Source organism: Chelonia mydas, chromosome 3 (genome assembly GCF_015237465.2).
Source record: "Chelonia mydas isolate rCheMyd1 chromosome 3, rCheMyd1.pri.v2, whole genome shotgun sequence".
Taxonomy (NCBI): Eukaryota; Metazoa; Chordata; order Testudines; family Cheloniidae; genus Chelonia; species Chelonia mydas.
Genome location: NC_057851.1, coordinates 146,304,265 through 146,321,814, shown reverse-complemented (window position 1 = coordinate 146,321,814; position 17,550 = coordinate 146,304,265). Strand labels below are relative to the sequence as shown.

Here is a 17,550-nt window from a genome sequence, read left to right as displayed (position 1 = left end):
TAATATCTACCAGACATGGTGATGTGCAGCCAGTGCCCGGAAGAAAGTTTCTAAATCCACTTCAGTAGATGCTAATGTGACAGATTATTTTAATGTAGCACTTAATACTTACTGGATGAGGTCCTCTCTGCAGTATTGTCAACCTGGCTCTCCAGCTAGGTCTCTAGTGGTGTCTGCAGTTGAGTCTCTGACTGGCTGTAAGGAGTGTTGAAGAGATTGTAGCTGTCCAGGGGAATTTCCTCCTGCCTGGGATCCATGGTTGCCTGTGTGGTTTCCAAAGGCGACTGCTTCATTGTGGACCAAACTGTCCAACATTTACCAGCAGTTTGTTGTGGCCTCTTGGGTAAAAATCTGTTCTATTCTATTTTAGTTCTTATATTGCACTTATCATTGTAGTAGCTGAATGCCTTCCACTGGTGCAGTGAGCAATGTGGCATGCACACACACACACACACACACAAAACTATCTATCTATACTAGAGAAGGCAGGGAAAACGAAGTGGCTCCTGAGAAAGTTCTCATCTCCTGAACAGACAAGGTTTAACCTTATTGTAGAAAGTTCCACTGTGTCAGAGAAATGAAGTTGTCAACCAGAATGTTCATCCCAGAGCTTAAGGCAATCTTTTATATATCCTGGGCTCAGGCCATGCAGCACCTTGAAGATAAGACCCAAGACCTTGAATTTGATTCAATATTCTGCAGAAGCATTTCAGGGTATATAAGTGTACTAGGAGCATTACAGAGGTATGATTTTGTAATTCTGCCCTAGCTCCTTGTCTTTGATGCAGCACGAGCATGCGTCCTGGGGATACTCCGCGTATATTTGCTCTGCTAAACACCTGTAGCTCTTTGTATTCCAATGACTATTGGAAAGACTGAACTTGGTCCTTATCTGTCTCCAGAGGTCACAGCAGGATCTCCTAATATAAGCACACACAAGCATGATGGCTATAATGGGCTTTGGGGTCTGTGAACTTGTCACAAGCTAGATTTGCAAAGAGATGCACTTAGGTGAGTGCTGGTATTTAAAGAGTGGGGACATCCAGTCAAGTGGACCCCAAGCAGTAGAGAGTGCACAGGTAACCTAATAGACCAATCAAAATGAGAAGCAATCACAGAAGCATAGAAATGTAAGGGTGGAATGGACTTGAAGAGCTCCTGTGCTGAGGCAGGATCAACCTGTTCTTAAAAACGTCCAATGAGAGGACTCCACAATCTCCTTTGGTAACCTATTCAGTACTTACCTATCTTTATAGCTACAATATTTTTCTGAGTATCTAATCTAAATCTCCATTGCTGCAGACTAAACCAACTACTTCTTGTCCTACCTTCATTGGACATGGAGCACAATTGATCACTGTCCTCTATAACAGCCCTTAACATATCTGAAGATTGTTATCAGGTCCCTCCTCAGTCTTCTTTTCTCAAAACTAAACATGCCTAGTTTATTTAAACCTTTCCTCATAAGTCAGCTTTTCTAAGCCCTTTATCATTTTGTTGCTCTCCTTTGCACTCTCTCTCCAATTTGTCCACATCTTTCTTAAAGTGTGATGCCCAGGCTAAGACACAGTATTCCTGCTGAGGTTTTACCAGTACTGAGTACAGTAGAACAATTATCTCCCACATCTTACAAACATTCCTGTTAATACATTCTAGAATGATCTCAGCCTTTTCCACAACTGCATCACATTGTTGGCTCATATTTAATTTGTGATTCAATATAACTCACAACTCCTGTTCAGTATTACTACTGCCCCACCAGTTATTCCAGTTATATGTATTTATGCATTTGATTTTTTTCTTCCTAGGTGTAGTACTTTGTACTAGTCTTTACTGAATTTCATCTGATTGATTTCAGACCAATTCTCCAATTTATCAAGGTCCTTTTGAATTCTAATCCTGTCTTCTAATCTTGCAACCCACCCACCTTGATGTCATCTGCCAATTTTATAAGTATAGTCTCCACTGTTATCCAAGCCACCAATGAAAGTATTGTAGGGACAGACCCTACATATGTCTTCCCAGTTTGATAGTGAATCACTGATAACTATTCTCAGAGTAGGTTCTTCAAGAAGTTGTGCACCCATTTTACAGTAATTTCATTTAGACCATATTTTCCTATTTTGTTTATGACAATGTAATGTGAGATTGTGTCAAAAGCCTTACCAAAAATCAAAATATATTATGTCTACTGCTCTCCTTCTATTCATTAGGCAGTAACTCTATCAAAGCAAGTTATGTTGGCTTGGCCTGATTTGTTCTTGGCAAACCCATTTTGGACATAAGTTACCACTCTATCCTCTTGATGCTTACAAACTGATTGTTCAATAATTTGTTCCAGTATCTTTCCAAGTATTGAAGTTAGGCTGACTGGTCTGTAATTCCCCAGGTCCTCAAAGCAATGTGGAAGGGCAGTAGAAGGACTACCTGCAGTGGCACAGCTGTTAGGAAATGGTGATGTACCTATATGAAGTTTTCAGCACTATGTCTCATTTAGAACTAGAATCAAGTTGCTTCCATGAAGATTAGTTATAGTGGGATAAGACACAAGATAATGCAAAATATCATTTGTGTTTGGATGCAAGGCAGTTTATGCAAAAAATAATAGTCTGAAGATATACTTAAAAAATCCTTTCCCCTATAGACAAGGGCTCAATGTCCTTTTCTCTTTGTTCTCTTTTTCAGATATCAGGAGAGTGGGACATGCTGCTGGCAACTCCCAGGAGAGTCAATCCACTAAGATACATGTGCATAGTGAGTCTAAAAAATGATTTTGGCTTTTATATCCAATCAGGACAGGTATTTTAAAGAAATTTTAAAAAGCTGCTCCATAATCCTGTGTTTTTATTGCACAATGGACTGGTATAAATGTGCCTAGTTGCACTAACTCCAGAGCTACACCAGTTTCAGGAGCTGAGTACCTGGCTGAAGTAGTTTTGTCTCTCTTCCTGCTATAACTGCACTGTAGGTGTTAAACCCCCACTTCTCCAGCAATGTAAAGGGACCTTAAAAGGCATGTAAGTGATTATACCCCATTTAAGATGCCTTTAGATTATGAGAGCAATATAAAGTGACTTCTTCCTTCAATAGAGGCAGTGACATACTAGCTAAACAGTTTTTTCCTTTATGGAAGAGCTATCTCCCCTCAAAAGAGACACCTATAATAAGCACCACACACACTCCTGATGTTCCTACCAAGTCACCACTGAGACTTAATTGTATTCTTCGTCTACATACAATACTGAAGCACAACAGATAAGGAGTCAGGGTTCTGATATGGTGATCCTCATTTGGCTGTAATACTCCTTCAGACTTAAAGAGAACAGGTCCCACAATAGGACAAAAAGGGAAACTAGTCCCCACGTATGGTACACAGAGCCAAAAGAGTTTCCACAGCCTCATTAATTTATTTGGGTGAGGAGGATCTCCATGGAGTGGAGGTACAGATGTTCCAGGGCCTCTGGGGCAGGATTCAACACCGAAACTATTCCACAGCATCAACACCAGCTTCAATGGCAGATCTTTGGATTTCTCCTTCTCTGACCTCCCTCATATTCCCTTTCACCAAACCATACCTCTATGAAACTTTACTCTGTGCAAATGGTAAAGATCCCCTGTGTGACTTCACCAGATCTGGCTTTTCCCCAGTGGAACTATACCATTTCATGCCCATACATATATAGACAAGCATGTCTAGAGGGTTCATCTCAAATGCTAGACTAGTCACCTTCTTCCACTTTCCTTCGATGAGCTTCTGATAAAAGGTAAGTGTGGTTTAATATACTCCTTCTTGCTTTGTTTATGGTTCACATAAAGGCCCTTCCATATTGACACTGATTAGTTTTATTTTCCCCACAAAAATCCCTGGTTTTATTCATTAATATATAACCTTTAGTTGCGCTTAGTTTATAGAGAAGATTGTCTTCCAATTCTTTCATCTTCCGCTTATTAAAAGTTACATCTTCCATGAGTTTAATTCGCTCTCCCTCCAACTCCTAGTATCAGAAATCAAGAAAATGATACAACTGTTTATTGACTATACCACTGCATCATATTTAAAAAGCACTTGTCCATACTGCAGCATACTAGAGCTTATATTTTATTTCAGTTATTTTATATTTTCCCCATTTAAATAAATGTTATTTCTATAACGTTTTTTATTTCTTTGTTTGAGTAGCATGTTTTTCCTGTGTTTATCCAGCTTCAATTATCTTAATAAATGCCAAATTGCAATATACAATTTCTAATGCTGATACTAGCACATTGACAGGCCTCTTTTCCACAAGTTCTCACTCTTAAGAGAAAACTCACAACTGTGTATTTCTGTTTAGAAGTTTCCTTTCTGAAACTTACTAAAACATTAAAAAAGATTGACAGTTTGCCCTTCTCTACTTGCATTTTTCATCCCATATATTAAAGTTAGATAAACAAGTACCACTATTGCACAATTAGTATTGCAGTTCTTTGTTCATCTTGCTAGCTTACCTGTTTCTCAGTAAGAATTACTCTTTTCAGTAATTGATTCTCAAGTCCCTTCATTGTAACAGTGAAATCAATAACTGATGTTTTAGCATTGATCTCAGGTGTGAAAGCAGGATTGGGTAGTTTTGTAGTAATATACAGTTTAAATGTAGTCATCACCTCTACCTCCTTATCACCAACTTTCACCTGAAGAAAAAGTTAAGTGTCAAGTGACAGCAGATGAATTTGGTTTTAACCAGTAAAGCTAATTGACTGACTGTGTACAAACCATGGAAACATTTACATCATTGAAATAACAAAGATTGCAATTAGTATATTTTAGAGTAGTAGCCATGTTAGTCTATATCAGCAAAAACAACAAGGACTACTTATGGCACCTTAGAGACTAACAAATGTATTTAGGCATAAGCTTTCGTGGGGTAAAACCCACTTCATCAGATGCATGGAGTGGAACATACAGTAGGAAGATATATATACACAGTACGTGAAAAGATGGGAGTTGCCTCACCAAGTGGGGGGTCAGTTCTAATGAGACAATTCAATTAAAGTGGGCTATTATCAACAGGAGGAAAATCACTTTTGGAGTGCTAATCAGGGTGGCCCATTTCAAACAGTTGACAAGAAGGTGTGAGTAACAGTAGGGGAAAATTAGCCTGGGGAAATTAGTTTTTAGTTTTTGTAGTGACCCTTGCACTCCCAGTCTTTATTCAGGCCTAATTTGATGGTGTCCAGTTTGCAAATTAATTCCAGTTCTGCAGTTTCTCACTGGAGTCTGTTTTTGAAGGGTTTTTTTTTTTTTTTGAAGAATTGCCACTTTTAAGTCTGTTGTTGAGTGTCCAGGGAGGTTGAAGTGTTCTCCCACTGGTTTTTGAATGTTATAATTCTTGACATCTGATTTGTGTCCATTTATTCTTTTGCATAGAGACTGTCAGGTTTGGCCAATGTACATGGCAGAGGGGCATTGCTGGCACATGATGGCATATATCACATTGGTAGATGTGCAGGTGAACGAGCCTCTAATAGTGTGGCTGATGTGGTTAGGTCCTATGATGGTGTCCCTTGAATAGATATGTGGACAGAGTTGGCAGTGGGGTTTGTTGTAGGGATAGGTTCCTGGGTTAGTGTTTTTGTTGTGTGGTAGTTGCTGGTGAGTATTTGCTTCAGGTTGGGGGGCTGTCTGTAAGTGAGGACTGGCCTGTCACCCAAGGTCTGTGAGAGTGAGGGATCGTCCTTCAGGATAGGTCATAGATCCTTGATGATGCGCTAGAGAGGTTTTAGTTGGGGGCTGAAGGTGATGGCTAGTGGTGTTCTGTTATTTTCATTGTTGGGCCTGTCCTGTAGTAGGTGACTTCTGGGTACTCTTCTGGCTCTGTCAATCTGTTTCTTCACTTCACCAGGTGGGTACTGTAGTTTTAAGAACGCTTGATAGAGATTCTGTAGGTGTTTGTCTCTGTCTGAGGGATTGGAGCAAATGCAGTTGTATCTTAGAGCTTGGCTGTAGACAACAGATCATGTGATGTGTTCTGGATGAAAGCTGGTGGCATGTATAGAGGTCAGTAGGTTTCTGGTGTAGGATGGTGTTTATGTGACCATGGTTTATTTGCACTGTAATGTCCAGGAAGTGGATCTCTTGTGTGGACTGGTCCAGGCTGAGGTTGATGGTGGGGTAGAAACTGTTGAAATCCTGGCGGAATTCCTCAAGGGCTTCTTTCCCATGGGTCCAGATGATGAAGATGTCATCAATGTAGCGCAAGTAGAGTATGGGCATTAGGGGACGAGAGCTGAGGAAGCGTTGTTCTAAGTCAGCCATAAAAATGTTGGCATAGTGTGGGGCCATGTGGGTACCCATAGCAGTGCTGCTGATTTGAAGATATATATGGTCTCCAAATGTGACATAGTTGTGGGTGAGGACAAAGTCACAAAGTTCAGCCACCAGGTCTGCCGTGACATTATCGGGGACCCTGTTCCTGACGGCTTGTAGTTAGTATATTTGTTTCACAGGTCAAGTTATGAAAAAAAAATCAAGCTCCATAAGTAAAGCTCAAGAAACAAAAAGTGATTAGCAGTTATGATATATTATAAAAGTAGTATTAATCTCAAGATACATGCAGGGACTACTTCCAGTATGGGGCTTCAGTGACTCCAAGGGCATTATCATTATAATCTTGAACGCAAACATAACTAATCACAGCTCAAGACTCATTTCCTAAGAAAATGCTGATCTTTACAGAAATCATTTTTCTTTCACAAACAGAGCATAGGAAGAAATTAATGAATTAAGCGAGGTAGAATAAATAGTTTTGTCTTATCCTTATCACAACAAGATGAATTTAAAGTACCTCTGCAAAAATAAATATCTTATTCAATCACTTTTATAAAGTACTGCATACATCAGTTACATATCCACACAGTTGTTTTAAACCCACAGATCATTTCCAAAATTCCCTAAAAACTGCATGTGTGTGTACTAGTGCAAGAAAGTTTAAGCAGTGGGTATGAGCTCCCTTGTCATGCACACATAGGCTTACCTGGGCTACTTCAAACACTAACCCTGGGGACAGTGGGTTAGTGAGGAGGTATCTCCACCTCACCACTATTGCCTACCCTGCTCTGGCAACTCAATCAAAATAGCAGCAAAGAATGTTTAAACAGTTTTATAGGAGACAATTCTCATTACCACCAATAATTTGGACTACAGCCTCTGTCAAGTAGTCTTTAGCTTCCAACGTAATTATACATACCTACATTGAAAATTAATAAAGATAAAAATATCCCAAAGACAAATTATTGTTTTGGTCATTTAAGATTAAACAGAATACAATTATTTTAGTTGGGGATTCTTCCGTTTTTTCTCCTTTTATAGTTTATAAAGGTGATTTTCTTGGTCTAGAGAAAGTCGCAGTGGTGGGGAGAACTGCAGAGGAAAAATGGTAGCCATAATGTATGCTAGAACAAAGTAGATGGACACTTCCCTCATTTCCTTTAGGAAATCAAAATTGTCTCTGTGTGCTGTTATATAACTAAATTAAGGGGAAAAGAACTGCACGAGTCATTTGAGCACAAGAATAAAAAGACACAAGAGGAGGACAGATATTTCTTAATACTAGTAAAGCACACTCCAAAAAGGTCATGCATCGTTATGATCAGCCCACTGATGAAGATAGTTAGATGTCATTTCTTCTGAAGCCTGTTGTCATAAATATAGAGGAAAGAGTAGCATAAAATCCCTCCTTGGCAGCTGTACTGAAGGACCAATGAGGAAACAAGATACTTTCAAATCTGGGGGGGAAGGATTTGTTTGTTGTTCTCTTTGTTTGTTCCCTCTCTGGACAGGAAGAAGCCAGGCAGGTACAACATTTCCTGAAAATATACCTGGAATATTCCATCTAAAATTACAGAAATTGTAAGTAGGGCAAGGAAATGCGTTAGGTTATCTTTTGTTTTAGCTGTGAATTTTCCTATGCTACAGAGGTAGTTTTATTCCTGTTTTTGTAACTGTGAAGCTGAGCCAGAGGGGAATCCTCTGAGTTTTAAATCTTTTTATTTACTCTGTAAAGTTACCTTCCATCCTGATTTTGCAGGTGTGATCCTTTTATTTTTTTCCTTATAAATAAAGTTCTTCTTTTAAGAACCTGATTGGTTTCAGTGTCCTGAAGACAAAGGGTCTGGTCTGTGCCCCCGTTGCTAAGGCAATTGGTTGGTATATTATTCTCAAGTCTCCCCAGGAAAGGGCGTGAAGAGGCTTGCGGTGATATTTTGGGAGGGATAGGGATTCCAAGTGACCCTTCCCTGAATTTTTGTGTAAATTATTTGGTGGTGGCAGCAATACCATCCAAGGACAAGGAAAGGAATTTGTGCCTTGGGGAAGTTTTAACCTAAGCTGGTAGAATATAAGTTTAGGGGGTCTTTCATGTGGGTCCCAGAGTTCAGAGTGGGGAGGAACCCTGACACCTGTTAATTCTATTCTTAGTGGAGGCTAGCTGGGCATCATTTAAAAATCAATAGAAAGCACACCCACCATTCAATAGGATTAATGCAACTCACTGCTGACTTGGAAGCCTCAGGAGTGACCTCTAATTAAACTCAGATTCCTCACACATCATCATGTTACTTTGCTACTAAATCAACATGTCATCTCAAACATGACATTTTATTATTTAAGCTTGCTGTTTTTAATGAATTTTTATTACCCCATAGAAAATAAAATATGTTCCATTTAGTACAGCTTTAGAAAGCTAAATAAAGAACTATATTATTCAACACAAAATAAACACTATTATAATTCTTCTGTTAGGTAACTAACCTTGAAAGAGGTTCCTGATTTAATGAAATTCTTTTCTAATATATTATCCAGTGCTGGATCCAACTCTTCACTTATATCCTCAATCACAAGTGATCTTCCCAATGAAAGGCTGTCCTCTAAGTGCGTGCGGAAATACTTGTGGTTCAAAGTTGTCACCTTTGAAAGGAAACAGTTCATTATTATAAATACAGAATTATGTGTTCAAAGTTCTTTTCGAAAACCACAGGATTTACTAGCAAAATTGCTTTGCTTGCTTTTGCATTTAAAAGACAGCAACATGTTCATTTGGCTTAGTGTAGCAACCAGTCTTCTTGTGGTAAGAAATATTTTGTCATGTATACAGTGAAATGTATTAATACAACTTTGAATTAATGAAGATGATTCAAGAGATTGGTTGTAATGGGATATGGAGCTTTTCACTACTAGGTTTCAGAGTAACAGCAGTGTTAGTCTGTATTCGCAAAAAAAAAAAAAAAGGAGTAGTTGTGGCACCTTAGAGACTAACCAATTTATTTGAGCATAAGCTTTCGTGAGCTACAGCTCACTTCATCAGATGCATACTGTGGAAAGTACAGAAGATCTTTTTATACACAGAAGCCATGAAAAAATGGGTGTTTACCACTACAAAAGGTTTTCTCTCCCCCCACCCCACTCTCCTGCTGGTAATAGCTTATCTAAAGTGATCACTCTCCTTACAATGTGTATGATAATCAAGGTGGGCCATTTCCAGCACAAATCCAGGGTTTAACAAGAACGTCGGGGGGGGGGGTAGGAAAAAACAAGGGGAAATAGGTTACCTTGCATAATGACTTAGCCACTCCCAGTCTCTATTCAAGCCTAAGTTAACAGTATCCAATTTGCAAATGAATTCCAATTCAACAGTCTCTCGCTGGAGTCTGGTTTTGAAGTTTTTCTGTTGTAATATCGCAACATAGCTATTCAGGGGACACCATCACAGGGCCTAATAACATCAGCCACACTATCAGAGGCTCGTTCACCTGCACATCCACCACTGTGATATATGCCATCATGTGCCAGCAATGCCCCTCTGCCATGTACATTGGTCAAACTGGACAGTCTCTACGTAAAAGAATAAATGGACACAAATCAGATGTCAAGAATTATAACATTCATAAACCAGTCGGAGAACACTTCAATCTCTCTGGTCACGCGATTACAGACATGAAAGTTGCGATATTACAACAGAAAAACTTCAAAACCAGACTCCAGCGAGAGACTGTTGAATTGGAATTCATTTGCAAATTGGATACTATTAACTTAGGCTTGAATAGAGACTGGGAGTGGCTAAGTCATTATGCAAGGTAACCTATTTCCCCTTGTTTTTTCCTACCCCCCTCTGCCCCCCGACGTTCTTGTTAAACCCTGGATTTGTGCTGGAAATGGCCCACCTTGATTATCATACACATTGTAAGGAGAGTGATCACTTTAGATAAGCTATTACCAGCAGGAGAGTGGGGTGGGGGGAGAGAAAACCTTTTGTAGTGGTAAACACCCATTTTTTCATGGTTTGTGTGTATAAAAAGATCTTCTGTACTTTCCACAGCATGCATCCGATGAAGTGAGCTGTAGCTCACGAAAGCTTAGCTCAAATAAATTGGTTAGTCTCTAAGGTGCCACAAGTACTCCTTTTCTTTTCACTACTAGGTCACCAATATAAGTCTGATGCAGATAATTAAAGAATTAAGTTGTTACCATGTTTCACCCAACCATTTGTTTGTTTTCAACTCTGCTACAACGTCACCATTCTGTGCCCCCTTACTAGGTTCTCTGCGTTAGCCCCCAAGTGTAGCAACAATAAGGAGACTCAATAAACTGTAAGAGTTGGCAACACTAGCTTAAGCCTTTTAAAAACACAGGCTTCCCTACCCAAGCTACTTCAGCTTACTTTGCTTAGCTATTCTTTCATATTAAGCTTTGATGTCATTGTGATGAATATTGCTTTTCATGTTTTTTGATAAACTGACATCTTAGCTTGAGGACTTACATTTTAATAACTTTGGGCTACCTAGGCCCTTGGCCTGCGTGCCTGGTCGTCATCACCTTGACCTCAACTTACTCCAACCACATCAGCTCTAATTATGAGTTCCTTCTCTGGCTCCAAATCTCTTTCTGCATCAGTTTTAAACATTTTGTCTACACTTTCAAGGCTCTGCACAATTCTACCTCTGCCCATATCTCTTCAAAGGCTGCCTACCTTGCTTCTGTTCAGACTCTATCCTCTGCCGATACTGCTTCTCTCACACTCCTTTGTTACCCCTTTCACCATGCTGCCCCCTCAACATAGAATTACCTCTCTGATCTTGTATACCATGCAACCTTCCTCTCCTTCAAATCCATCTTCAAAAACCTACCCTTTTTGCAGTTCTTCATCTAACTCCTTATTAAAAAAACCCAAAAGGTTATTTATTTAAAAAAAGGAATCAACATGGTGTTGGTAGTGTGCTTTCCCAGTAATCCTGTAAATTAATCTGTGTATCCCTTTCTCTCTCCCCTTTTCTGTTATTAGTTTTTTCCCCCATTACTCTGTCTATATTTGTCTGCATAATGTCTAGCATAGTACTATTTAAATAAAATCAACAAACTAAAAATCATGCACTTCTTTCTCTTTTGATTGCTCTCTGCTTGTTCCAGTGTCTTTGTTTTCCTTTCAGAGATATTCTGAAAAGAGTAAAGAGACCAAAAATATGCCCAGATAGGTATATTTGAAAGAAGGAAGCTTACCCATCATTGTTCTGTAAAGATATGCATCCTTATAGACTACTACTCTCCCTCCCTCCTACCCAGACAGCTAAGACTTCTGTGATTTGCACTTTTTACTTTCTCTTTAATTTCCGGATTCTTCTGCACTTATTTCCAACTCCTGTTTTAAAATGAACCAGCTTAACTAAATACTTACTGTAAGCAGCCTGGACACATCAGCAGGAGCAGCATGTACCAGAACTTTGAGCACAGGGAGCACCCACTGGGGCTTTGTGAAATAAAGGGTGGGAATCTGCCAGAATAGATATTTTTGTGGGCAACTAATCTTTTCCTAGTAAACAGGGAGATATTCAGTCTGTATATTTAGAAGCTTAGTTATTTTATCCTGCATTGACTGTTTTAGTATTTATTCAATATTCTATATTGTAGTTCTCAGAAGCCCCATCAGAAATTGACTGTTCTATGTTATGTAGATACGAACATATGTGGAGATACACATCCTGCCCCAAAGAGCTTACAGTCTAAGATGACAAGGGTAGAGGGAGAATGATACAATTATATTTATTTAAAACTTTATTACTTACTTGTAATTCGTTACCCTTTTCTTTCTGTTTAATCCAGGTTTTTCCTTGAGTTTGTGGGTCTATCAAAAGTGGGTATCTGGTTGCCTTAGTAACAATTATACCATTCTGAATTGAGAGTTCATCTCCTGGCAGCCCTTGCAGATTCCATTCACTAATCTGGGTAAAGGAAAATCATCAACATAACGTAATTAATTCTGAAACTTTTGGCCAAATGTACAAATATGGGGATAATGGGTTAGCCTAGAGATATCGTATAGTGCTGACAAAAATATACATTTCAATGTGCAAACCAGCATCAGCTTGTTGGGAAACTTTGCACTTTAGCTACCATTTTTCACATTTTATTATGCTCTTTAAATGTAAAAAAATTGGGTTTTCAAGGCACAGTGGACATGAGGACATTTTCACAGGGAATCCTTTGCATCCATCCTTTAAGGACCTCACGTGATATTGCTTTATCTGTGGGCAAGAGTAATGGACATGGGTCACTTTGAAGCCCAACAGTAATGGATTACCAACATGGGCAGAGACAATCACACTACTATAAGCAATAATTTCTCCTCCACCCTAAGGACTGGGCTCTTACACAGTTTTTCTCCCCAAACACCTTTTTAGTTAATTTTTAATCTGTATTTTTCTGCAACAAGATTACAAACCGAATTAAGTGAAAATAATTTATAATTAGAAAAACATATACAAATTTGACTTGCACAAACTGACTACAACTATGCAACCTCTTTCTTATGAAATTATGTTGCACCTGTAATGAAAATTCTAGTACAACAGAACCTCAGAGTTATGAACACCAAAGTTACGAACTGACCAGTCAACTGCACACCTCATTTGGAACCAGAAATACACAACCAAGCAGCAGCAGAGACAAAACAAACAAACAAAAAACCAATTACAGTAAACTTCGGTGTTAAATGTAAACTAATAAAAAATAAAGGGAAAACACAGGGCTGGATTTACACCTTACAAGCCCCGAGGCACAGCATCTTCAGTGTTCCTGCTGCCTACAGCTGACCTTCATGTTTTCTTTAAAAAATGAAACTTTTAACCCACTTTTTACTTTTAGGCGCCCCTAGAACGCCAGCACCGTAGGCATGTGCCTACTGTGCCTAACTGGAAATCTGGCCCTGGGAAAGCAGAAATTTTCTTTGCATAGTAAAGTTTAAAAGCAGTATTAAGTAAATGTTTAGTTGCAAACTTTTGAAAGAATGACCATAACGTTTTGTTCATAGTTACGAACATTTCAGAGTTATGAACAACCTCCATTCCCAAGGTGTTTGTAACTCTGAGGTTCCACTGTAAATAAAAAATGACAGGGTGTTGACTTTCATTACTTGACATTTCAGCACAATATACTTTTTTTTTGTACTATTTGGTCACAGACATGTTATCACCAGTATTAAATATAGGTTTGGGATCAGAAATCCACACCCAGACAATGTGGTCATGACCAAAAGTTACCAATAAAACAATACTGTAAGTAGAATGATACTGTGAAACATTCACATCAGGATGATATGGGACTGTGGCAAAGTTGATACTCCAACATAACCACTGCTAGTTAGCTGTGGCATTGCAACAACTTTTGCTTCAGTTTTCCCTCACTGTCCTTAAGCCTATTCCAGCCACAGAAGTGTTGTAGCCCTCTGGTTAGAACACTTTATAGAGTCCTGCTTCTTTTAGGGCCTCAATGTCCTTTCCCAAAGTACTAAAAAATGTACAAAAAACAAGCCTTCAGCCAAGCGAGCACCATCTCATCAGGCATGAGTCTGCTGAGGTAGACTGTCCTTCTGTGCTTTAACCCTGCCCAAAATCCAGGGGCTGGCTCACTCTTCTCCTTACTCATGGGTTCAGGAGACCCCAGTTAGGCTTCGCTAGCTGTGAGCTGGAGGCCTCCCTGGTGTTCTCCCCTTTCTCCTTCTCAACCTTCTTTCAGGCTGCTTCTCAGAGAAAGAAGGAACTGCCCACCCTCTCTTTTCTGGGTTTCCTCCTCCCAACTGGGCTCACCTAGCTCTTGATGGAAACAAGCTCTGCTCTCCCCCAGCTGGGCTTTATTTCTAATTAGTCCTGGACCACCTTCCAAATGTGAGAAGGCAGGCTAATTGGTCTCTCAGGCTGTCATCATTCCAGGCTGCCCTGGCATGCCCATTTGCAGGCAGGCATATGTTGCAGATCAGCCCTTACTTGATTTTTCTTTCACCCACGGTACCAACAAGTCCAAACAGAATGTTAGACTCTAAAGAGCACATTCTTGTGGAGCATCTCATTTATTAACAGAAAAGTCAATGCAACCCATAAACAAAACTTTCACCCCAACATTTCACCTGGGTGACTGGGTCATTATTAATTCATCTGTCCCCCAAATGAGTCAAGTGTTTGTCTCTACGCAGGCTCCTTCCCAGGGGTTTTCTCCATTCCAGTCTTTGCCCCTGGTGTTAGGTTTCTTGCCTCTTCTGGAATAAGATCCTTCTCTGGATTCAGGGGATGTCCATCCACTTCTCCAGGAACAGCAGGTGATCCTTAGCAGGCTGGGTTTCTGGCCAGTGTCTGGAAGACCACTGGCTCAGACAAGGCCCTCTTGGATGGCCACTGACTCCAGCCCCCATCTAGGAAGCTCTCCTTCCTAGGACCACCTCTTTCAGGCTCTCCATTGTGATAGGTTCCCCAAAGAGCTCATCCTCTAGACTTCCTGCTCAGGCCTCTCCTAGGAGCTCCTCTCCACAGGATCTTCCGATCTCACCTTTGGGGTTCCCTCTAATTGAGCTTGGGTAACCTTTATTAGTTCCAGCCTAGATGCTAGTTTACTAATCAGACACCTGGGGCAGTCAATTACTCCCAGGTAAGGCAGTCACATGCAGGGCCTTCATAAGGCAGTCACATGCAGACTAGGCCCTAACTCCCCATAAAAGGCAGCTGCCCCATGACCCAGACACACTTTCAAGGCATGGGTGGAGGAAACATCCCATCACAGCACCCATACCCAACTTGTTAGTAATGTCTATCACTTCTAGTTGTCTACTATATAGGTCTGTCTAATTTATCCGTCTATACCTTACTCAGTACTGTGATATATGGGAGGAACCAACCAGTAACAACTTTGTCAAGCTGTACCATATTGATGAGCAATAACAGAGAAACAAGCATCAGTGATTACACTTCTGTCCTAACTACACTTTCTCCAACATTAAGAATTATTTGTACCAATACTGGACATAAAAATTCCAAAGAAAAATGTTAAGCTGCGTGTCCATTTGCATGCAAGGTTTGAGAATAATCTTATTTTTATAGTAGTAAATAAATCAACAGTGTATAAAGCTTACTGTTGGTTGATCCACCAACATTGAAATCAGGTTCAAGTTTTCAGTAAAAGGGATTTTCCGGACTTTCAGCTCTACTTCCCATAAATCTTTAAGCAAAAGGTTCCTGAAGATCTGATTAAAAGGGCCACAGTATGAAAGGAAGCCTGTGCAGAGTAAAACATCTCCCACAAGTCTAGAAAAGGGATAAAATCACAATTATGAGATAATGTACCATTTGTATACCATGCAGTTAAACCACGACATTTTGAAATGTGTATATCAAAAACAGTTACTTACCAGAAATTTGTTCTTTGAGAACTGCCTCTGTGCATTCACACTTTTGGGACATGGTTCCCTTGGCACTGAGCTGAGGAACTGCTTTGAAAATACATGTCCATTGGAGGGTGCATAAACAGTCTTGCATGAGAGTGGCATCATCATTCTACACTATATGTGAGTTCACCCCCTGATCATCTCAGTTCCTTCAAACTTGGGCACAGAATTCTGATGTATTAATAAACTCTGAGGCAGAAAAGAAGGCATGTGGGTAATGTGAATGCACAGAGGGGACTCTCAAAGATCAACAGTTACTAGTGGGTAAAGTCTTTTTCAGTCATATTTCTGGCTGAAGTTATAGCAATAATGAATACCATCGTAAAAGATAAATAATATAAAGAACTCTCAGCCAAAGATTCAAAAGGTGGCACCTAAACCAAACTAAGATCCCAAGGAGGGATGGGATTTCTCAAAGGGGGATACATATTAGATAGCCCTTTCATAGACTTCTTATCTGTATTATGCACAAACAGCATTTTACATTAACTAAAAAGTGGCAAGCAGAGATAGCTTCCAAATTAACTTTCAAAGGTGAGTTACATAACTCCTCAATTTCTAGTATCAAATATTCTAAAATACAGGGTATAGAACTGAAACAGGAGAATCACATTTTCCCCTTTTGCAAGCCATAAATCTGGTCCATTTCAAATGGTACCACCTGGTAGTCAGCTTTCTAGAATTAAGCAGTACATTCTGCACCAAGGAGGTAGCTTCTCAAACTGAAGGGCACAGTCATTTTCTATAATTTCTAGGACCCATTGTCCAAGGTAAAAACCTTAATTTGGCTGATAAATCGGCTAGCTTGTCTTAAAGCAGACAAAGGAAAGGGCCTTCCTGATTGGTTCTTGACTCTCAATTCTCACATTATATCTGAGGCCTGGTGTGCAATGAAGATGACAGGGAGGCATCAGATTGCTTAGATTTAGACCTCAATTTAAAAGACCTCTTTTTATGCAGGCTCTGGAATGACATAGCCTGCTGGGGCTGTTATTGACTCCTTTGAATTGACAATAAATAAGCCAAAGGAGATTGTGGATAATACTGTCTCTGATAAGAGAAAGGGGTAGAAGATCTCCTCCCAGTAAAAGAAATCAAGCCCAAAAAGCAGGCCAACAATCTTGTCTTCTCCAGCTTGTCCAGCAGCAATTCATCTGTCTTTTCACTGAAAAGACCATCCCCTTTGAAGAGATCTTCCACTTTAATTCTAGAATCCAGAGCCAAAGAAGAGGAATGAAGCAGAGCATGTCTCCTCAGAGTAACTGCAGAAGCCAGTGTTCTAGCAAAGAATCTGAGGTGTCAAACAAACTAGAGAGAGAGTTCTTTGCCACATTTTGATCCTCCACTGGAACTGCATTTGCCAAATTCTGTTTGTCATCTGGCAATCCTGTACGAATGGTGCCATCTTTTCCGACAGGTGGAACTGATAGCCAGCCATAATAACTTGGTAATTTGCCACCCTAATACCAAGAGAGGAAGAAGAGAACCACCTTTCTACCTATGTAATCAATCTTCCCCGCTCTGTCTGCAGGGGAAGAATGTGCCTGTCCAGATCTTGACCTGCTGCTCGCACCAATCCCTACCAGTGAATTGGTGCAGGGTGTGTATGAACATATGAAAACCCCTCAGAGAGTATCTGAAATAATTTGTCTGCCTTCTTGGCTGTAGGCTGATAAGACTGTTTCATCCACTCCTGCCTCTTAGCAGGCTAGATAAAACATTGGTAAGGACATCATATTTTTGGAAGTAGCCCCAAAGAATGTCAAACACCAAATGAGATGTCTCCTCCAGGCACTGAATGCAAATCCAAAGTGGA

The 17,550-nt window shown here is 39.9% G+C and overlaps 1 protein-coding gene across 1 annotated transcript in view; it reads right to left on the bottom strand.

Annotated features, from left to right (window-relative positions):
- DNAH8 (dynein axonemal heavy chain 8) overlaps nt 1-17,550 on the bottom strand; it is a 612,643-nt gene that overhangs the window by 59,543 nt on the left and 535,550 nt on the right. The window contains exons 74-78 of the mRNA XM_037895538.2: nt 15,423-15,594; nt 12,091-12,246; nt 8,786-8,941; nt 4,486-4,668; nt 3,890-3,995 (exon numbers count right to left, since the gene is read on the bottom strand). Coding sequence (XP_037751466.1) covers nt 3,890-3,995; nt 4,486-4,668; nt 8,786-8,941; nt 12,091-12,246; nt 15,423-15,594 — 773 coding nt within the window. The remainder of the gene's footprint in view (nt 1-3,889; nt 3,996-4,485; nt 4,669-8,785; nt 8,942-12,090; nt 12,247-15,422; nt 15,595-17,550) is intronic.